The 23,672-nt window shown below is 33.7% G+C and overlaps 1 protein-coding gene across 1 annotated transcript; it reads right to left on the bottom strand.

The window, feature by feature from the left end:
- Positions 1-12,675: 12,675 nt before the first annotated feature.
- Positions 12,676-19,325, bottom strand: LOC112021049 (protein tesmin/TSO1-like CXC 2). The gene is made up of 10 exons (XM_024053615.2): positions 18,942-19,325; positions 17,361-17,518; positions 16,458-17,220; positions 15,411-15,895; positions 15,156-15,230; positions 14,191-14,371; positions 14,013-14,108; positions 13,868-13,934; positions 13,305-13,461; positions 12,676-13,224 (listed from the first exon to the last, which is right to left on the bottom strand). Exons 1-10 carry the CDS (start codon positions 18,990-18,992, stop codon positions 12,879-12,881), a joined length of 2,379 nt encoding a protein of 792 aa, XP_023909383.2. The 5' UTR covers positions 18,993-19,325; the 3' UTR covers positions 12,676-12,878.
- Positions 19,326-23,672: the final 4,347 nt, after the last annotated feature.

Raw genomic sequence — 23,672 nt, 5'->3', positions numbered from 1 at the left:
CCTATTGAGTTTGGGCTTAACATATATATGTTGAAGTCGAGCCTTGATGCGATGATAAAGTACCTTTTACTAAAAGCAACAAGTCACAAATATGGGACTTACTCTCCTAAAAGAACTTTATTAAGGATCGAGAATTAATTTTTCTTTATTTCTTGTTCCAATGTTCCCTAACATTTGTGGAGAGATTTTTCATTTGGTACTTGATAAATTTTACAATTTTATTCTAAATTTATTAGTTATGTTTTTACTAATCCTAGATAGTTAAACTTTGGTACATTGCATGATTGCACAAACTTGGTTTTATTATAAATATTTAAAGTTAAACTAATTTTTCAAAAAAGAAGAAGAAAGTTTATAATAATGTATTTCTAAATGTTTATCGTCTAATTGATTTTTCACACTTGATTTGATTCAAGTGAGGCATTAGAGAATGTGAGACTCCAAAACAAAACTGTTTTTCTAACAAATCTGAGGCGTGACGTAAATTCAAAGATTTCAGAGTCTATCTATCACACTATCGGTTTATGAGATTTTTAGGGTGGCAAACCCGTTTTCTTTTGCTTTCTTTTGGTGCTTTGAGGATGAGAAGATGATCATGGCACCAGATGAAGTGGTAGGAGAAGGAAATGTGAGGCTTTACAAGCCCTTTGTTTGCTTAGATGTACAAGATAGTATTCCTAACTCCATATAAACACTACAGCCTTTTCTTTTCTTCTCTTTATAATTGTGAACAAATTAGTGATCAAATCATTATAATCAAGAAGTTTTTTGGTTAGCGTTTGTGAATCTCAACTGACTTGTCACTCTGTAACACCAACATTCTCATTCTCAGTGGCATTTTGTCGAACACCACCGTTCCCATCATCATTCATCACCAACGGCCTAATAATTTGTCAGCGTCCGCATTGAGCTTCTTCCTGTGAAGCCTCTTTCACTCGGCTCCAAATATAAGACAAAGCCCAAAATCCATTGGTTTAGCCATAAATATGGTCTTACGTGATCAACCCAAAGCCCATGAATATTATGCATTTATAACTCAAGCCCATAAGCATCATTCACCAGCAGTCTCGGTCCCAAACAAAACCCATTAATATGGCCCATACATTTGACAAAACCAGCAAACAGCCCCAACTCCCCACTTTTGCTTAGTATAGGTGTTTTTATTTTATTTTTTATTTTGGTTAAAAGGATATATGTTAGAAACTAAGAGTTAGCCATAGTAGAAGAAGTGTTACGTAGTATATTACAGAAAAGACTAGAGAGGTTGTGCATTAAAGGTAAGATAACTGCACAGGCAGAGAGTCTAGGATACAAAAATCTTGTTGAAGGGATACAGATTTCCTAGCCAGAGCGTTAGCATAGGCACTCGCCTCCCTAAAGCAGTGTTGGATTTTCTAGAAAGGCAGCCGGTTCAGAAGGTTCCTGCAGTCATCAGTAATAGGTGCATAGTCAGCAAAAGATACATCATTATTTGACAGAAGTTGGATCACAGATTTAGCATCAAACTCAATTTCAACAACTTGGACTTGTAATTGTAAGCATAGGATTAGGCCATCCCTTACTGCCCACAGCTCAGCTTCAATGCTGTTAGCCCAGTCTATAAATCTAGTGTAACCTTTCACCCGTCTCCCTTGATGATCTCTTATCAGACCACCACCTCCAGCAAGCCCAGGACATCCAAGAGCAAATCCATTTGAATTTAGCTTGAACCAGTATACGTAATTGTAATTTTGTTAATATGGATTGTAATATTCATAAAATAATAAGTCATAAATAAATATTCCCCATATATATATAGTGGCACACGTGAGTATTATGTAACAGTATTTTTATTTTTTTGAGATAAAATATAGAACGTAACAGTATTCATAAGTTTCAGGTATTCTATTTAAATATATTTTTATTTTATTTTATTTATAATGAAAGAGAGTATTAAATTAGATTTAGTCCAATCTTGCAGTGTTTGGTCATTAATTCTTGAGGAGGCAATTGTATTTGGTTTGTCCTGATCCACTCTTAGCAAGAAGCTCTTTAAATATGTTGCTTCACTAGGGAAGTGTGATGCATGGTGTTTTAGCTAGTATAAATTATGTCTAACTAGTTGTTGAAGCAGATGGCCAGGTGCAAGGGAATATAGTAATATAAAATAATATTGTGATTTGCTTTCTCTAATGTAAGAGTGATTATCATTTTCAATAACACAATTCTTTACTTGTTTGCAGAAACAAGACACTAATGGAGGGGTAATCCATAAGCACCACAATGGTGATTTGAGCATGCATGCATGGACTTCTCCTTGATCCATAATGGGTGCAGTGCATAATGTTAAGACCAGAGAGATTCATGCTTTTGGTGCATATGTAAGCATATGAAAGAGTAAATGTATGCTTCTAATTCTTTTTGTTCATATTCATCAAAAAAATTCATTCTGTTCATATGTTTGCAGAGACCTTTCCCACACATAAATTTGAAATATTTAACGTAATGAATAAAAGACGATGCTCAATTCCTTTTTTATACCTTAATTTTCCAAGAAAAACCACAACTTTACCACGTCCTTTTATATTTTAGTGATGATATATGGTTAATAAGGCACAAGTTGGACATGGTCATTTGACAATGTAATACAACAACGACGAGAATAGGTAAACATATTTAGAGAGGACCACTACTTTTGATAGACTTATTTGCATATAAGCTGCTATTCCTTTATAAAATTGAAATATAATTTACTGAAAAATAGATTACATAAGCTGCTTTCCAAATTACATGGAAATTAATTATTCATTTACACAAGTTGGCCTGAGTCAGCACATCAAAAACCTAAATAAGGGTTCCACCCTTAACATTCTCAGTAAAGGCTAGTGCAACCAAACCCAACATGGCAAACCTCCCATTCCACAGCTCAGCATCTGAGGTCATGAGCCCATCTGACTTGGACTCCATGCTGATTCCCTTAAACAAAGGAATCAAAGATGCAATAGTGAGCACAATGCTAGTTCCTAAGAACCATGAGATCCCACCATTGGATATTTGGGCGAACACATCCTGATCATTGAATAACTCCACTGCCATTGCAGAAACAAACCCAATCATTGCTAGCTTGCTGTTGATCCTCTTCGGTGCAGGTCCACTAAACGCCAACAGGTCATAGAAGTTTGTGCTGACCTATCAATCATAGTGAAACACTTGTCAAAAAATAATCTTAAATAATGTTGTACACATAACCGTCAACAATATTTTTCATAACTATTGAAATAATTTATTGTGCTTAGTGCTTAATAAAAGTAGGATCATTTGGTAGACCCAATTAAGAATTATGTTACTTCCATATGAAGAAGTTATGTTACTGGTTATAATTGTGTCCATAGTATTACTAAGAAAGTAAAAAATAAATAAACTCAAAAGAATTTTTTTTTTTTTTTTTCACAAAATCTGGTAGGAGAAGGAAATGTGAGGCTTTACAAGCCCTTTGTTTGCTTAGATGTACAAGATAGTATTCCTAACTCCATATAAACACTACAGCCTTTTCTTTTCTTCTCTTTATAATTGTGAACAAATTAGTGATCAAATCATTATAATCAAGAAGTTTTTTTGGTTAGCGTTTGTGAATCTCAACTGACTTGTCACTCTGTAAAACCAACATTCTCATTCTCAGTGGCATTTTGTCGAACACCACCGTTCCCATCATCATTCATCACCAACGGCCCAATAATTTGTCAGCGTCCTCATTGAGCTTCTTCCTGTGAAGCCTCTTTCACTCGGCTCCAAATATAAGACAAAGCCCAAAATCCATTGGTTTAGCCATAAATTTGGTCTTACGTGATCAACCCAAAGCCCATGAATATTATGCATTAATAACTCAAGCCCATAAGCATCATTCACCAGCAGTCTCGGTCCCAAACAAAACCCATTAATATGGCCCATACATTTGTCTAAACCAGCAAACAGCCCCAGCTCCCCACTTTTGCTTAGTATAGGTGTTTTTATTTTATTTTTTATTTTGGTTAAAAGGATATATATTAGAAACTAAGAGTTAGCCATAGTAGAAGAAGTGTTACATAGTATATTACAGAAAAGACTAGAGAGGTTGTGCATTAAAGGTAAGATAACTGCACAGGCAGAGAGTCTAGGATACAAAAATCTTGTTGAAGGGATACAGCTTTCCTAGCCAGAGCGTCAGCATAGGCACTCGCCTCCCTAAAGCAGTGTTGGATTTTCTAGAAAGGCAGCCGGTTCAGAAGGTTCCTGCAGTCATCAGTAATAGGTGCATAGTCAGCAAAAGATACATTATTATTTGACAGAAGTTGGATCACAGATTTAGCATCAAACTCAATTTCAACAACTTGGACTTGTAATTGCAAGCATAGGATTAGGCCATCCCTTAATGCCCACAGCTCACCCATCTCCCTTGATGATCTCTTATCAGACCACCACCTCCAGCAAGCCTAGGACATCCAAGAGCAAATCCATTTGAATTTAGCTTGAACCAGAATACGTAATTGTAATTTTGTTAATATGGATTGTAATATTCATAAAATAATAAGTCATAAATAAATATTCCCCATATATATATAGTGGCACACGTGAGTATTATGTAACAGTTTTTTTATTTTTTTGAGATAAAATATAGAACGTAACAGTATTCATAAGTTTCAGGTATCCTACTTAAATATATTTTTATTTTATTTTATTTTATTTATAATGAAATAGAGTATTAAATTAGATTTAGTCCAACCTTGCAGTGTTTGGTCATTAATTCTTGAGGAGGCAATTGTATTTGGTTTTTCCTGATCCACTCTTAGCAAGAAGCTCTTTAAATATGTTGTTTCACTAGGGAAGTGTGATGCATGGTGTTTTAGCTAGTACAAATTATGTCTAACTAGTTGTTGAAGCAGATGGCGAGGTGCAAGGGAATATAGTAATATAAAATAATATTGTGATTTGCTTTCTCTAATGTAAGAGTGATTATCATTTTCAATAACACAATTCTTTACTTGTTTGCAGAAACAAGACACTAATGGAGGGGTAATCCATAAGCACCACAATGGTGATTGAGCATGCATGCATGGACTTCTCCTTGATCCATAATGGGTGCAGTGCATAATGTTAAGACCAGAGAGATTCATGCTCTTGGTGCATATGTAAACATATGAAAGAGTAAATGTATGCTTCTAATTCTTTTTGTTCATATTCATCAAAAAAAATTCATTCTGTTCATATGTTTGCTACACTGCAGAGACCTTTCCCACACATAAATTTGAAATATTTAACGTAATGAATAAAAGACGATGCTCAATTCCTTTTTTATACCTTAATTTTCCAAGAAAAACCACAACTTTACCACGTCCTTTTATATTTTAGTGATGATATATGGTTAATAAGGCACAAGTTGGACATGGTCATTTGACAATGTAATACAACAACGACGAGAATAGGTAAACATATTTAGAGAGGACCACTACTTTTGATAGACTTATTTGCATATAAGCTGCTATTCCTTTATAAAATTGAAATATAATTTACTGAAAAATAGATTACATAAGCTGCTTTCCAAATTACATGGAAATTAATTATTCATTTACACAAGTTGGCCTGAGTCAGCACATCAAAAACCTAAATAAGGGTTCCACCCTTAACATTCTCAGTAAAGGCTAGTGCAACCAAACCCAACATGGCAAACCTCCCATTCCACAGCTCAGCATCTGAGGTCATGAGCCCATCTGACTTGGACTCCACGCTGATTCCCTTAAACAAAGGAATCAAAGATGCAAGAGTGAGCACAATGCTAGTTCCTAAGAACCATGAGATCCCACCATTGGATATTTGGGCGAACACATCCTAATCATTGAATAACTCCACTACCATTGCAGAAACAAACCCAATCATTGCTAGCTTGCTGTTGATCCTCTTCGGTGCAGGTCCACTAAACGCCAACAGGTCATAGAAGTTTGTGCTGACCTATCAATCATAGTGAAACACCTGTCAAAAAATAATCTTAAATAATGTTGTACACATAACCGTCAACAACATTTTTCATAACTATTGAAATAACTTATCGTGCTTAGTTCTTAATAAAAGTAGGATCATTTGGTAGACCCAATTAAGAATTATGTTACTTCCATATGAAGAAGTCATGTTACTGGTTATAATTGTGTCCATAGTATTACTAAGAAAGTAAAAAATAAATAAACTCAAAAGAATTTTTTTTTCACAAAATCAAGATGACATATTTTAAGTTATGAATAATTAAATTTGGATCAATAATAAATTTATGTTAAAGTAATTTTTCTCTAGTTATAATTTGCTTAGAAAGTTGTGAAAAAAATAATGAATAATTTTTTGTGCTTAAACTAATTTTTAAAACTATGGATTTTCAAGAAATATTTTCATTGTATATCTAGGGTTAATGAGCGAAAAAAGAATAAGAAAAAAGAGATGAAGTGTCTCTTGGGTTAAGGGTAGCTACCTTGGGTGTTGATTGAGGAGGAGAAGTTGTCTCAGACTCTAATTGCTCTTTCTACAAAGTGTAAAGAAAATGAATCTTACGGTCATGAACTTTACTTACAAATAAATCAACATATCATAATCATATGAATATTAAATTATTTCCATCAGGTTTTGAGTTTTCGACAAAAATAAGAATAAAAATTTATCATGATGCATAGATTTCATTACCTTTGCCATGCAACGCACTCGCATGCTAGCATTTCTTGGCACAGGTGACACAGAACTAGTGGGAATAATTAGAAACTGGTTTACCCTAGTAGACCTGTTTGAAACTACACGGGTCAAAGGGCTTGCCAAGATGGATTACATTGCAGATGAGGCTGCCATTATTACCAAAGAGCTTTTATATATGGAACTCACTAATAGACTATGAGTGAACAAGTAGGTATAGTAGAAAATGTAGTAAGTGGCTGTGGCATTTATGTTTGGTCTCGGAGTGATATATATAGAGAGTTTTGGAGGATAAGCAAGTAGAGCAGTGGATATTTAGGATCCACGTCTTGCATATTATGGCAGTGTCTAGTGTTTACTGCCCATGCATCAAGATTGTTTTTTGTTACAATAGGCATCCTATGTTCTCGAAAGGTCATTGGTTGACATGGGCTCAGTTGTCCACACATGGTGGTGTCGGTACGTAATGGACGTGGCACTTTGGGCTCATCAGAACTTTCCATTAGTGAGTTTACGGCCCAAATGGTTCGAGGTTTTCACTCTTTGATTTTTGAAGAGACCAATACCATTCCACATTTCTATGTTCTACGTACGACTCACCTCTCACATTGTGCCACGGATTTTAACTTTGATCACTACCAAAGTTTGATACGCAAACGCAATTGATTGGGTTAGACTATCCTAACGTTTTTGTTTGATAGGAAAAGTTTGTAAGAACTCACAGTTTTCTTTTTCTTTTTTCTTTGTTTTTGAGAGTTTTAATCTATGGTGTCTGTATCTGATAATAGTTTTTTATCATCTATCATCAGATTAAAACATCAATCAGTTTTTATTATAGACGGGGATTGAATCTCAGATTTCTTATACAACCCTAAAAGACTTTACCAGTTGAGCTAATTAGAATCCATTTTTTTTCTTTTTCTTTTGGTTGCATAACTCATAGTTAATGAATGTGCATTTTCTTTTGCCATGGTGCCATCATTCCTAATTAGGCTTGAATATGACTGTCCCAGCCAATTTTGATTATATCAAGACATGTTACAATTTTTTTTTTCAATAGATATGTAATAAATTTAGTGTATAGGGGAGTGGTGGTTTGAATGCTGTGTGTTACTTAAGCTAACAAATCTTTAGTTAAATTATTGTTTTCGTCTTGAAAATTTGAATCCACATTAAGTTCATTTTTTTATTTTTCTCCACATAAAATATAGTCAATCTGAATTCAACTCATCTATAACAAGTGAGGTTTAGACTAGCCTATTTGACTTGATGAATCAAACAACAATTGCCTTATTTACACTTCCATCCTTAGTAAATTCATTTGGGGGAGGCCAAAGGACCACTCCAAGACTCTTGATGGGGTCTGCACATTAAGCAGATGTGATTAGAAGGGATGAAGGGCCAATAGAAAAGAGCATAATTTGATAGAAATGCAGACCTACTGGAACTAAGCTTGCCTAATTTAGTCTCTTAGTATGGTGTGTGTATATAAAAGTCTACAAATCTAAAAGATGGAAATGGGTATAATCTCACTAATCTCTCTCTTTCTCTATTTCGTTTGAGTATAATCGCTTTTGCTCTCTACTTTTATTGAAGTTGATAAATATGAGTTTTCTCGTATATATAAAGTGATAAATTTGGGATTAGAATTTATTGGGGAAGAAAAACACATTTTAATTCAGATTTGGTTGGCCATAATTTTCTCATTGCACAACTTTTTGAAGATTCTGAATTTTATAACTTGCTCATAAGTTGTTCATTGGTTAATTCCCAATTGATGTTGGTCTATTGTTCTTTAGATCTATTTTGATACTGCCACTGGGGTGCAGGGGACGGTTGTCTCATTTTTCTTTACTCCCATGATAGGTTTAATTTGCTCACTTGTCTAGTACGTTGGTTTGATAGGTTGAAGCTGCCAGTGTGATTTAGAAAGAACCTATATCTATCACTCTTTGGTCAATTTTGCACCGAAAATTATATATATCACCTGCTTTAGTTAACAATACATTGATTCCACTCTCCTTTATATAGTTTAGTTTTATAAAGGGGTTCTGGACAGTATTCGTGTTTTTCATATTTTACACATAATGATCCCTATTAAGAGTTCTCGTGGATTACTTAATACATGGTTATGGCAGATAGGGTCGTGTATCCATGGTTTACTCCCTAAAGATAGCTCCAAGTCTTAGCAAGATTCGACGTTATAAATAAATAGTCCTCACTGCACCAAAGCTTCACCCACATTTCTTTTCAATAAAATAATTATTACCTATGGGGAAAAAGAATTCACAACTAGTGACTTCACTTTGATCAGCATTTTGATGTAAGTTCTTCACTTTCAAGAAAAACGAGAGGTTCCTATAGGCTATTGTACTATTTTATGGACATCTATTACAATATCACATTCAATTATAAACAGGTAATGCTTTTGTTTTGCAAAAAAGTATCATTAATTTCCCTATGAATAAACTAGATCCTTGATAAAAACAAAAGGACATAAATTTTAAATATTAAAAAGATAAGAAGCTGGTGAATATAAAGGAAAATACCAGAAAGAGATGCGATTTGGTTAGCTTCAGGACTTGAATCCATCAGCATCAAAGTCGTTTGTATTGATCGTGAACCTTGATGTCTAATAGGAAGAGTTTGCAGATTTGAGGAAGCTACTCATAGTCATATTCTTTGGAAGAGATGTCTTGTTAAGAATGTAATTGAACCCCACTGCAGTAACTTACAGCACACTAGAGCAAATTATCATTTACATATATGCTTAATTGTTACATCCCCGGAACCATTGCGTTCTTTCTGATGAAATTGGACAAATTGAGTGTTAAACTTTGAACCTTTCTTGGACAGATCTTTTACATAAGCAAATAAATTATTAACGGAAAAAAAGCCAAACACACCATTTTTCTTGGCAACACTCTTCTTATATTGCTATGGTTGAATCATCTTTCGATTTTGTTGGGCAATTTCACTTTTATCTTTACATTATGAAGCCAGGGCAATGTCACTTTTTTTGAGAAAATAGTTTTGATGGTGAAAATTTTGTTATTACTAATTAAACAATATTAGTCTCGAAAGTAATAATAAGGGTGAGTTATGATTTCTCAATGCTATAAAATCATGCATTCTGATATCCAAACCCAAGTTATTAGCTAGATGAGATTAGGCTTCTTGACATGCAACCTTCAAGATTAGACTACCTCTGTAAGGATGCACTTCCAGGTATGAAAGTTTAAATGAACCATCCTTCTCTGATGGTTCCTTACCAAAAGAGAAACTTTAAAATACAAAGCTGGCTGTTAGAATAATTCAAAGTACATAACTCAAAGAAAAAGATGAAGAAAGAGCAATTTATCTTTTATGTTGATTATAAACTGCACTTATTAGTTTTTGCAGACAAGGATGTTATCTCACAAAATAAGCTGCATAAGTGGCACGGGCCCAAGTCCAATGGTTACACTTCCATCCTTAGTAAATTCATTTGGGGGAGGCCAAAGGACCACTCCAAGACTCTTGATGGGGTCTGCACATTAAGCAGATGTGATTAGAAGGGATGAAGGGCCAATAGAAAAGAGCATAATTTGATAGAAATGCAGACCTACTGGAACTAAGCTTGCCTAATTTAGTCTCTTAGTATGGTGTGTGTATATAAAAGTCTACAAATCTAAAAGATGGAAATGGGTATAATCTCACTAATCTCTCTCTTTCTCTATTTCGTTTGAGTATAATCGCTTTTGCTCTCTACTTTTATTGAAGTTGATAAATATGAGTTTTCTCGTATATATAAAGTGATAAATTTGGGATTAGAATTTATTGGGGAAGAAAAACACATTTTAATTCAGATTTGGTTGGCCATAATTTTCTCATTGCACAACTTTTTGAAGATTCTGAATTTTATAACTTGCTCATAAGTTGTTCATTGGTTAATTCCCAATTGATGTTGGTCTATTGTTCTTTAGATCTATTTTGACACTGCCACTGGGGTGCAGGGGACGGTTGTCTCATTTTTCTTTACTCCCATGATAGGTTTAATTTGCTCACTTGTCTAGTACGTTGGTTTGATAGGTTGAAGCTGCCAGTGTGATTTAGAAAGAACCTATATCTATCACTCTTTGGTCAATTTTGCACCGAAAATTATATATATCACCTGCTTTAGTTAACAATACATTGATTCCACTCTCCTTTATATAGTTTAGTTTTATAAAGGGGTTCTGGACAGTATTCGTGTCTTTCATATTTTACACATAATGATCCCTATTAAGAGTTCTCGTGGATTACTTAATACATGGTTATGGCAGATAGGGTCGTGTATCCATGGTTTACTCCCTAAAGATAGCTCCAAGTCTTAGCAAGATTCGACGTTATAAATAAATAGTCCTCACTGCACCAAAACTTCACCCACATTTCTTTTCAATAAAATAATTATTACCTATGGGGAAAAAGAATTCACAACTAGTGACTTCACTTTGATCAGCATTTTGATGTAAGTTCTTCACTTTCAAGAAAAACGAGAGGTTCCTATAGGCTATTGTACTATTTTATGGACATCTATTACAACATCACATTCAATTATAAACAGGTAATGCTTTTGTTTTGCAAAAAAGTATCATTAATTTCCCTATGAATAAACTAGATCCTTGATAAAAACAAAAGGACATAAATTTTAAATATTAAAAAGATAAGAAGCTGGTGAATATAAAGGAAAATACCAGAAAGAGATGCGATTTGGTTAGCTTCAGGACTTGAATCCATCAGCATCAAAGTCGTTTGTATTGATCGTGAACCTTGATGTCTAATAGGAAGAGTTTGCAGATTTGAGGAAGCTACTCATAGTCATATTCTTTGGAAGAGATGTCTTGTTAAGAATGTAATTGAACCCCACTGCAGTAACTTACAGCACACTAGAGCAAATTATCATTTACATATATGCTTAATTGTTACATCCCCGGAACCATTGCGTTCTTTCTGATGAAATTGGACAAATTGAGTGTTAAACTTTGAACCTTTCTTGGACAGATCTTTTACATAAGCAAATAAATTATTAACGGAAAAAAAGCCAAACACACCATTTTTCTTGGCAACACTCTTCTTATATTGCTATGGTTGAATCATCTTTCGATTTTGTTGGGCAATTTCACTTTTATCTTTACATTATGAAGCCAGGGCAATGTCACTTTTTTTGAGAAAATAGTTTTGATGGTGAAAATTTTGTTATTACTAATTAAACAATATTAGTCTCGAAAGTAATAATAAGGGTGAGTTATGATTTCTCAATGCTATAAAATCATGCATTCTGATATCCAAACCCAAGTTATTAGCTAGATGAGATTAGGCTTCTTGACATGCAACCTTCAAGATTAGACTACCTCTGTAAGGATGCACTTCCAGGTATGAAAGTTTAAATGAACCATCCTTCTCTGATGGTTCCTTACCAAAAGAGAAACTTTAAAATACAAAGCTGGCTGTTAGAATAATTCAAAGTACATAACTCAAAGAAAAAGATGAAGAAAGAGCAATTTATCTTTTATGTTGATTATAAACTGCACTTATTAGTTTTTGCAGACAAGGATGTTATCTCACAAAATAAGCTGCATAAGTGGCACGGGCCCAAGTCCAATGGTCAAATAGAAATGGTAATAAAACAATTAGTCTAGTAAATCACTCGCCCAAATACAACTAGATGTAAAAGTAGTAAAAAAGAAAGAGTTGGAAGTAAAAGAGGTCAAATTCACATGCACAAGAATGCACATGGTGTTTCCTAATGTTTCCAACTCTCCGTGGTGTTTTCTGATGTTTCCAACAAAGACATATAGTCGTCTAGGGTTTGAATGTCCTCCCGTCCACTTAAAAGGTATAAAAATAAAAAATAAAAAATAAAAAAATAAAAAGCCGTGATGGGATTCATGTGTTATGAATAAGCAGCTAGTATTTAAGTAGTGCTAAGAAAAATCCATAAAGATGGTGAGGAACTGAACAAAAACTACCAGATTAGATTGGGAAAAACATAAGCACTAAATTGAAATACCATATCATACAAGAGAAGTATACATTATGAGGGCAAGATTGAAGATACCATATTATTACACAGGTACACTAGGCAAGCTCATATGACATCAACTACAAAAACATATTTTCAACAGAAAGAAGATTGGAAGAAAAATAAATTTAAACTTCATGGGAAAATCAACATTTTAGTGCTGAGTGAGAGAAGGAAATGAAGGAATAGACTGTAATATCAACTTCCGGCCACTCCTCCTACTAGGAGATGCCCCAAAGTCACTCTGAGGAGGAGAGACCCTCTTACTGTTTGGAGAAGATGACTTAACACCAGTGCTAGGAGTGCAATTGCCGCGAAGTATCTCTGGCATTTCATCTTCTGGAACTGTTTGGAAATGCTTCTCAAATTTGGGTACAGATCGGAGAATACTTGGTTTTCCAAGTTTTTGGCTGGTATACAATCCAGAAGAGGAACCCACGGTAATAAAAGAAGCTCGGGACAGTTTGACATTTGAAGAAAAGGGCAGTGGAACCATCGGTCTGGCACATAAATTTATCATTTTAGATAAAATAACTTGAATGTGAACTTCATTAGCCAACAAAAGGTTCAAAAATTACACCTGCTAATCCGTAATGGAGTCATGGGAAGTGCACAAGCTGGATGTTGCTCTTCATTATTCTGAATTTCAGGTTTCTGTAAAACCTTGTCCACGGCACTATTTTCACATGCTTCTGTTTCTTCTTCTAGCTCAGCTTCTGTTCCTATTGGAGCAGATCCTGAATTTCAAAAGAAATAAACTAAGGACATGGAAATATGAAAATCAAAAAACATCACCATGCACAATTACAGGACTTTGTGGATAAACTAATAAATAAGACAACAATCATGGGAAAAAGGGTCTATGATGGTTGTAAGTAGCAATATAGATTACAAAGATGTATATTTTTCTCTTTTGTTGGGATTTCTCCTTCGTTTACAGAAATGTAAATTTTTTGTCACACAATTTAGCCCGCTGGACTGCTTTTTGTAACTGGATGGGCCATTTCCATCTCCTCTCTTCCTCCTTGGGTTTTTCCCCCTGAAGATTGAGATGGGTTGGGACCACTCTCTGTTTCCTTTCTATATAATCATTATTATTCATTAAAAAAAGAGAGTAGCAACATATATTAAGGTAAAGCTCACCATCCTTTCTACCAAATGCATTCTTACACCCTTCACATCTGCAGCCAATCGAGCAGCCAACACCACCCTTCAAAAGGAAACCACCATATGTGAATTATACTATACAGGACACTAAAAGAATACATACTCTGCTGAGGGAAAAAACCTGATAGCATTCACAGTATTTCTTGAGGCAATTTGATTTCTTGCAGTTGCATCCCCTTTTATGTCGTGCTGAAGCTGGGGTTTTACTGGATTCATCCTGCAAGAAAAAAAAATTTCAGGTTACATTGCAGGCCAGCTTGCTTACCAAGTAAAGAGTAAGGTCAGACTTATTCTCTAACCCCGATTTCAGTTACAGAGTCAGAGTTCCTTATCACTTTTGGAGCAAATGCAAGAGGGTTGCGAGACTCAATTTGTTTGCGAGTTGCAAGAACAGTATCTTCATGAATAGGCTTGTTGAAGCAATCTTGACATGAACATGGTTCTATGCAGTATACACCAGCAGCAAAGCATTCACAGTAACTGCATGGAAAAGTATGAAGAGCAAAATAAAAGGCATGACACATGATAAAATATAAAACCCACTCTTTTCTATTAAAACATCTATGATAAATATATATATATATATATATTAACACTGAATGCAAACATATAAACAACAATACTGGAATAGAAGAAAAGGGCAGGGGGGAGAGGGGGGAAGGGAAGCATTGAAAACAAGGGTTCTTGTGGAGTTAATTTATTCATTACAACAGTTTGAGACAGGTAGATAGCGGGGGAAGGGGAGGTGGGGTTTGAACCATAGACATGAGAGTTGGGATACCACGAAGGATGCCATTACCACTGGGCTATCAATTGAACCCTAGTTTCTCTTAACTTTCCCTCATTAGTCATTACTGAACTTCTCTTTCTTCTTTTCCTTTTTTTCCCCACTTAACCTTCTTAAAAAAAAATCAACTTCTTCCAAGCATATTAAACCACTGGTATGCCCTTTTGGGATCTCCTGTGGCCTTTGTAGCCCAATTTGGCCATTTGGGCCATTACTATCCTGACCAGGGCAGCCCCTCAAAGCTCGAGAAAACAACATTGGAAGCTTAATTTTAAATCATGCCATCACTGACAACATAACTAATTTGATATATTATCAACTTAGACAATATTTCTCACCTTGATTACAAACAAACAAAATCAATCAGATATACTAGGACTTAAAAATGAAAGTTTAGTCCAGTCACTACCTATCAGCTTGCATGGTAAATATTACATCCAAGATTTGATTTGTGAGAGAAAGTTATATATAACTTACAGTTTCAAACACTTTGATTTCTTACAGTTACAACGCTTGCAGGCGTCACTTTCTCCAGCATGTTCCAACCTACGCCTGCAAATCCAGTACAAATTATCAGATAACAAGGAAACCAAAAATCTACCAAACTAAATTCAAAATGAAATGAATAATATATATACACACACACACACACATATATATATATATATAAATATGTATATCTCTCTCTCTCTCTCTCTCTCTCTCTCTCTCTCTCTAATAAGGTGCACATGCCTCTTCTTCTTGGGGCTATTCTGATTGAAATCATCGCTAACTTGATAAGCAGATGCCTGAGAAGCATCTTCAACAGGAGCAGCCCCATTTTCACCATGATCTGTTTCTCTTTCAGAAGAGGCTGTAGCCAGGGATTGCAGAAAAGGTTCTTGACTGTTACTAGGGGAGTGAAGGGAAGCTGTGGAGCTGGGCAAATATGACTGTCTTCCAGAGGACAAATCTTCATGCTTGACATTTTTGTAATCCTTTGACGTTGTTGCAAGAGCATTTAAATGCAAACCAATTCCAGGTAGGATGCACCGAGAGGAATCTCCCCCAGGCTTGAATGGTACCAGCTGCTTATCATGACAGGCAATATTCTCATCAGATTGTGATAGCATAGAAGAGCTAGAATTTGACCCATCACCTAAGTTCTTCCTACGAGCTCCCACCATCTCAAAATCTAGGCAGCGCCTTCGCATACCACGGTGCAAAATAGTGACAGCCTATAGACGGACAAAACAATGTATGGTTATTGGACCATCCAGATTTCTTTTTAAATAGAAATATATTAAGTCATGTGAAAAGAAAATGATGTAACGACATTGTGTAAAAGACTAAACAAGAATGTATAGAATTACAAAAAGTAAATATTACCTTAATTTACCGGTGTTTAAATAATTGCATGTGCAACAAAATTTTAGATGACATGGAAATTACATAATTGAACTAATCAAAAAGAAGAAGAAGAAGGAGAAGAAAAGAACTATGCTTGTAAGCTATAGTACACAGTCAAAATCTCAATTTAATTATAAGATTTCATCATTACGGAAACCTATAACTTTAATGATTGTCAAGTAAACTACATATGATATGTATAACACTCATGCTATAACTTCAAGGTTTTTGATTTTCAAACCAAAGGGTAAAGCTGAGAAAAGAAAACACATGCACACTCATGCATGCACATAGAGAACATACAACCAAAAAACTAGGCTACTAAATGAAATGAAAGCCATGCAACTAATGCTGCAGAAGTTGGCAATAGAACGTAGTGGTGTCTCTTACCTTAGACCCATCTGGCATATACATCCCAACCTCATTATCCAATTTCTCACTTGCATTGCTTGACATGCCTTTATATAGAACTGTATCAGCGGGGTTGTTCTGCAACTGGTCTATTTCCTCAAGCTCGCTGGCTTCTCCAGGTTTAGCAGAAAGATCTTCTGTTTCTAGTTCACCAGAATCAACTGGATCAACAATTTGCATTTTATGTACATCATTAAACTCATTTAGAGGTAGTTGTGACATAAGAGAAGAACAAAATCTTGTCAAGGGCTCCACTGATTTCTGAATTATCCCTTTAAAAGCCTCAGAGTCATTAGGAGAATTAAATATTAATATATCAGGACAATCAGAAATCAAACTCTCCCAGTCACATTCTAACCCTTCTTTTGTTTGGTCAGTTCGACACATCTCAGAGAGATGCACTTCACCTTCAGATGAACCCTTTGCAGAGGCCTCTTGACCACATTGAACAAGTGATGTTGGCATACAACCTGCCTCAGTACCGCAACAAGGTGTTGGGTCACAGACAGGGCTGCCACAATCATATTTTAAGGTTCGTGGTAGCTCAATTGCAAACTTTGAATGTTCACTAGATGGCTCAACAGAAGCTTCTCCATCAGAAACCCTTGAATCAAAATTATCCTGTAGCTCAGCTGAGTTATCATACAACTGAGTAGCATCCACACCAATTCCTTCATTTGTACAGACTTTATTCCCATTTTCAGAAGAAAACTCGGGTTTTGATGGATCTGAACAGTTATGCCTGGAAATAATAATCATTAACATAAAGAAATGGGCCAATAAAGTGAAATTTCAGATAGCATAGCTTACAGTTTGCAGGAATAATTAAATAAAACATTCTTCTTAAAAAAATGAAAGATGTAATGATAAACAATTAATTACCTTTTCAACCTAGATTCCTTGTGAGAATTGACATGGGGTGAAGTGAAAACGGATGGAAGAGATGAAAAATTAAGTGGGTTGAATGTCTGGGTGATATGTGTGGACTTAACTGGCTTGATAGGAGAAAGACTATTGATATAGTTGAAGACAGGGGAATCCTGCAAAATTTCTTGGAGCATTAAACAGAGAAATAAACAGAGAAAGTGAATCAATTCAAGTTCAAAAATAAACATTCAAATGTCCTCAAACATCAGCCTTTGTTACCAACAACACACCTTTTTCTCTAAATCAAATGCCCTAGATACATACATATCAAAACTTGTCCCCCCAAACATAAAAGGAAACTAGGAAAAAGAAACAAATGCATAGATGCACTAGATCAAACAAAGATTTGCCCATGGAAATTAAAATATGGTACAAAACCAATAATAAGTTACATGCAAAATTTTCGGCTAAGTAAATATTAGCAATAAATCAAGGGTCAGAAAAGATGAACGTCTAGTCCAAATTACTAGACTTTCTATTTATACTACAAGAAACAACAAAGAATATTTGTTAAAAGCTTCACTAGAACTGCAGTGTAACAAAATCCTGCCCTCATACAATCTCAAATCCTTCTGAGGAGTATGATTTGTATTGTTTAAAATGGTTTATGAATTAAAAACTGACCTAAATTAGAAGTATTCCTGATCCATTGAACCTAAACACAACCACCACACATGCATATTACAAAAAAGGGGGAAATTTTATGATAATAAATTATAGAAACGTAGATCTTAAAAAATTAAGTTTTACAAGTGAATTAATTATCTTTGAGACTAGCAGTAACCAAGTTTGTTAGATTATAAGCATACACCAATCTTGAAAAGCATAAAATAACCCAGAAATCAAACAAATGACCATTAAAATTGCAAAAACTGACCTAAAATAGAAGTTTTCCTGAAATATTGAACCTAAACACAACCAACACACATACATTTTACAAAAAAGAGGGGAATTTTAAGAAAAATAAACGCTATAAACTTAAATCTCAAAAATTAAGTTTTACAAGTGAATTAATTGTCTTTCTAGAGACTTTTAGAAACTAATTTTGTTAGATTATAAGCACAGACCAAACTTTAAAAGCACAAAAATAAACCAGAAACCAGAGATCAAAAAAACGACCAGTAAAATTACAAAAACTGAAGTGAACATGAAGATCTAAGCAAGGTGGACTAAATTCAAAACATATTTTCCAAAAATTTTAAAAATAAAAAATAAATAAATAAAGAAGAAGAAGAGAGAGTCAAGAATTAACTTCAAAAAACAAAATGATCAAATGCATCACTTTAAAGTAAAAGAAAAACACTCAATTGGACAAAGAAAAATCCTTAACCCTACTGAACTCAAAGATCAAACCACTCAGAAGCCAAATCAAACACATGCAGTGAGTGAAGAGTGGTGCAAAGCAAACCAAATGGAAAAAAAAACCAAGTCAACCCCATCAAAATTAAAATTCCGAACTTGTCATCACCAAGAAAACCAAAAAACCAAACCCAATTCACCCAGAAGAGAAAAGCCAAATGGGTCACAGAATCTGACCTCAAATTTAGATATGGGAGTTCCGATCTGGTTCCTCTCTGGGGTGTCCATGTCCAGAGAAGAAACTCCTTCACATACCTCAACTGCTCCTACTATTCTCTCTCTCTCTCTCTCACTCTCTACCTATCTCTTTGTACTTTCTGTAACTTTCCCTCTCTTTTCCATGACTTTGTTTGCCTCTCTCTCTCTCTCTCTGTTTGCGTACAAACAAAACAAATGGGGTATAGTATAGAAGATGAGAGAATGAGATTCAAGAAGAAGCGGGAAGGCGGGAGTGGAAGTAGATTTTCTCGTGGGGATAACCTGACCCTACCACCACACCCCACACACACACTCACACACACACTCCCAAAGCTCTTTTGTCTATTATTATGGGAAGGGACTATATATAAATTACTCCCTAGTCCTAGACAATATTTCTATGTCTATGTCTCTGTGCTTTCTTTCTTTTTCTCTTTTTCTTTTTAGTTGTGTCGACTAATATGTAGTTGTAGGCAGTTATTTTCTAACCCTTATCTTTTACAAAGTAACGTAGGAGTTGAATATTGCTAGTAAAAAGTCGTGGCAAGAAATTATTCGGTATAGTCGGTAGGTAGACTCTACCTTCCTTTTATATAAAAGATAGGTCTTATGTGCCAAACCTATACATAAGATCCATATGTATGTGAGAGGATATAGGTTTTATATGCCGAACTTATGCACGGATTTCGTATGTATGTGGGAGGATATAGATTTTATGTGTCAAACCTATGCATGAGGTCCATATGTATGTGAGAGGAGAGTGTAACGGATGTCAGAGTAGGTTTTTTTTTTTGTTTCTGAATCTACATGTATGACCCAAGTGTATGTGAGAGGAGAGTGTAACGGATGCCCTAGATAATATTATGACTCAGTGTTCTTATCTATAACTATAGAACCATGTAGCTTTTCTTTTTCTTTTTTCTTTTCTTTTTTTGTGTGGGGGTCAAAAATAAAATATTAAATTCTACTACTAATCTTAAAGTTGTTTTCATATTAGTCATTAAGTTTGAGATTTTCCATTTTGATGTATCAAGCTTAATTCTAGTTAGTGTTCTAATTCTAAAGGTACACCCTCTTAATTTCTTTAAAAAAAAAAAAAAAAAAAAAAAGGAAGAGCCAAATCCTTTGCTTTTACAAAAGTAACGTAATGAGAGTTGAATATTGGTGTTGATCCTCCTTTTAGGATCTTGTAATATTCTGCTTTTTTCCAAAACAAACCTCTTCATTTGGGGCTATATGCCTATATGTAACAAAATGCCCTTGTGTTTCACTGTTAATCACTTATTTCCATTTTAAGCTTTTTTTTTTTTTTTTTCCCCTGATAGGTAAGTTTCTTTTTTTATTACTTGGTGCGTTTAGTTTAGGTTGGTTTTGTCCCTGGTCAACTATACACAAAAATCAACTATAGTTGAGGCTACCAAATATGAGTGGCCTAATTAAGCAATAAAAGTCATACACTGATTGCATCAAATAGTAAATTAATTAACTTAACCACCATTTTCTGATATTTTATGAGCATAGAATGAAAACTTACAAAAAGACCATAATTGCAATAGTTGTCCTCATTGAATTTCTCAGATTCTGTTTTAATCCAGCTGATATCTTGTGGTTATTTGGTCTTAATTCCTGGCCAGTTACATCTAAATACTACAGGCTGTATGGTGTCTTTTTATTTTTTTCCCTTTTTTAGTTATCTTCTTTCTGTTGATTGGAATAATGTGGGTTTAAAATCACTACAAACTAAAAATAATATTTCAGCCACTTTTTGTCATGTTTTTGGTGGGGGTTAAATAGGATTGCAGCAAATTTAAGGGGAGGGCCCACTACAACTTAATTTGCCACCTACATTGTAGTGATAAGCAAATATATTAAAATGATTTTTTTTTTTTTAATTTTATAATCAGGCATAGTAAGTAATATATATATGGTACAGAGTATATATGTATGGATTTCATTATGTTTAAGATTTTAGAAAATTGAAACTAAACAAATAGTTATATATTGTTATCTCTTTGATCATATTCCTAATTTAGTACCATATTTAAGTTATCTTATTATAATTTCATAATACCTTGTAAAAAAAAAAACTAATTAAGCGTATATTTATTATTTTCTTATATAAAAATAGTTGTAATTCAAGCAAATTAATAACTCTTTTTTTTTTTTTTTGGAGAAGGCAAATTAATAACACTTGAATGAAGAAGATGATAATCTAACAACAAAATGTATTTGTTGTCTCACATCATTATATTTTAATGATTTTATTTTTATTTAAGTAAAATCTAATACACACGTAATATATATGACCATAAAAATAAGACCGTTCAATTTATAGAAAATCTTTATAAATTAAATAAAAATTCAAAAGTACAATAAAAATATGAAATTATTGATGTTTAAGTGTTTAAACGTTAATAGTGAAACATGAAACTAAATTTTTATTTTTTTTTATAAGTATAATACTGGAAATTTTAACACATTTCTTTGCACACACAAAAATAAATAAATAATACATATTTTAATGTTTTTAATCATAGAAATATTACTTTCATATTATCTTTTTTCATACATTAAATTAGGGGACTTTTTTATAATTAAAAAAGCATATAAATATACTGTATAATATGTGCATTTTACTAACGATAGCACCACAAAATTCTTCAATAAAATCTTTCAATCCTTAGATATCATATAATACTCTTACTTTATGCCAAAAATAAAAAAAAAAAAAAAAGGGTCTCCAATCGTAACTTTCATTTGGGTTTTATTTTGTTTAATTAAATTGTTGTCCCACCCAAAACACAAAACCGTAGACCCAGAATTAGTTTGCCAACATATTATTAGAAAATCACGGATATTGGGAGAAAAGAAGACAATTAACTGATCAAGTAATATTTTTTCTACAAAAATAAATAAAAAGATCAAGTAATATTTAATCCAAATTGTCCAATTATTAGTAGAAAACCACCGATATAATTAAATGCTAAATTAAGGAGTTTATTACAAATAATTGAGGTCACCAAAGATACAAAACCGTTAACAAAAGTTAATCCTGAATTCTCTAATATATTATATGTAATTACCCCATAATTATATATAACGTCTAATTAAACATGAATGATTTATCGTCATCCAAATTGTGAGGTCCCTAGCTAACAAATGATTAAAGAAATGAAAGATTAATTATTGATAGAAGTTTTTATCGTTTATCTTGCTCATTTGTCTCCATATTTTGCAATAAAGAATAATTTACAACTCAAGGTAACAAATTTACCATAATCACTACAATGCGTTTGATGTTATCTCGGGAGTATTGGATTATGAACCTGCTATGTTTTTCTCACTACAGATGTGAATATAAATGCCATGATCAAAATTCTTTTTATTTTTCTTTTTTAATGCTTTGCAAGTAGAATGTGTCATTTTAACTAAAGTTATTGACATTATCAAAATTGCTTATAGATCCTATATATATTCATGTTAAATAATACTGTATATGTTTTAAAAATGATGAGAGGTAGTCAAGAGTCTTGTACCTCAATCAACACTTTTTGGTGTTTTTGACAAAGACACATAGGGTTTGAATTTTCGTTTCTCAAATTATAACTATTAAATTATATAAATAATAAAAAATTTAAAAAATAGGAGAAATTATTAAATATGATGACCATAACATGACATGTTATTCATCATAGCCACATCAAATTACAGCTTTAGATTACAGAAGTTATTTTGTACCTAAAATAACAAGACACAGGAAATGTCAAGGGCCTTAGCTTAATGGCATTAAAGATCTTAATTTCTATAGGAAGAATCCGGATTCATGATGGCATTATTATGTGTACCTTATTAGTAGTTTTTTTTATTAATAGAGATAAGCAAATAGTGGGTGAAAGAGTCTAACATTAATAATGTAGCTGGGATAAGACTTTGGACACATTACTATGAAAATATTTACCATGTGCTGCTAAAAACAAGGAGATCATATAAATATTACATAAAGGAGTGATTAATTGCTATGACCAAACCTCCCATTAACACTAGGTAGCAAAATTGAAATAAGCCCAAGTGCCTCTTTCATTTTGCTATGTATTGCTTTCATTATTATTTTAGCTTTGGAAATTGGAAACCTTAAATTAGCAAATAGTGAAAGAACTACTCCCATATAAATAAATATGCTACAAGGGTTTTTTTTTTTTTTTTCTTTTTTTTCCAAATAAAAAATGGGGTTTTCGGTGTGGACTCATCAATCTCACGCCATATGATTGTAATGGGTAATATTACGTGTATCGCACTAGTCTTGTTGGAACTATCGCTTGAACCGCTTCTCTATAGATGCTAGAACAAAAACTTTTATCATTAAACCACACTCCTTGTGTGGTATGTTACAAGGATATTTAAGAGAAAGCAATCTCCACTCCAGTTTACTAATTTATTTCACTTTATAATAGCACCTACCTTTAGAAAATATTCATGTGAGTGACATAATGACAGCCAGTAGGTACATTGTTTTTGGCGCGCGGGGGCTTTTGAAAGTTGGATTTGTACGTTGGAGGTCTACCGCAAGCCACGGGTATTCACCCACGTAATGCATGCTTCACTTTAACTGGACCGTCTTAACTTCTTTGATTAAGGCCAAAAATTGGCTCCACTCCTGCTATTGTATAATATAACTCTCAAGATTATAACTCGTGTTCATTTTTTATCACA

The sequence above is a fragment of the Quercus suber genome, unplaced genomic scaffold (genome assembly GCF_002906115.3).
Source record: "Quercus suber isolate HL8 unplaced genomic scaffold, Cork oak 2.0 scaffold_3B, whole genome shotgun sequence".
NCBI classification, from domain to species: domain Eukaryota; kingdom Viridiplantae; phylum Streptophyta; class Magnoliopsida; order Fagales; family Fagaceae; genus Quercus; species Quercus suber.
Note: the sequence above shows the minus strand (reverse complement) of the source record. Positions and strands in the feature narration are given on the sequence as shown.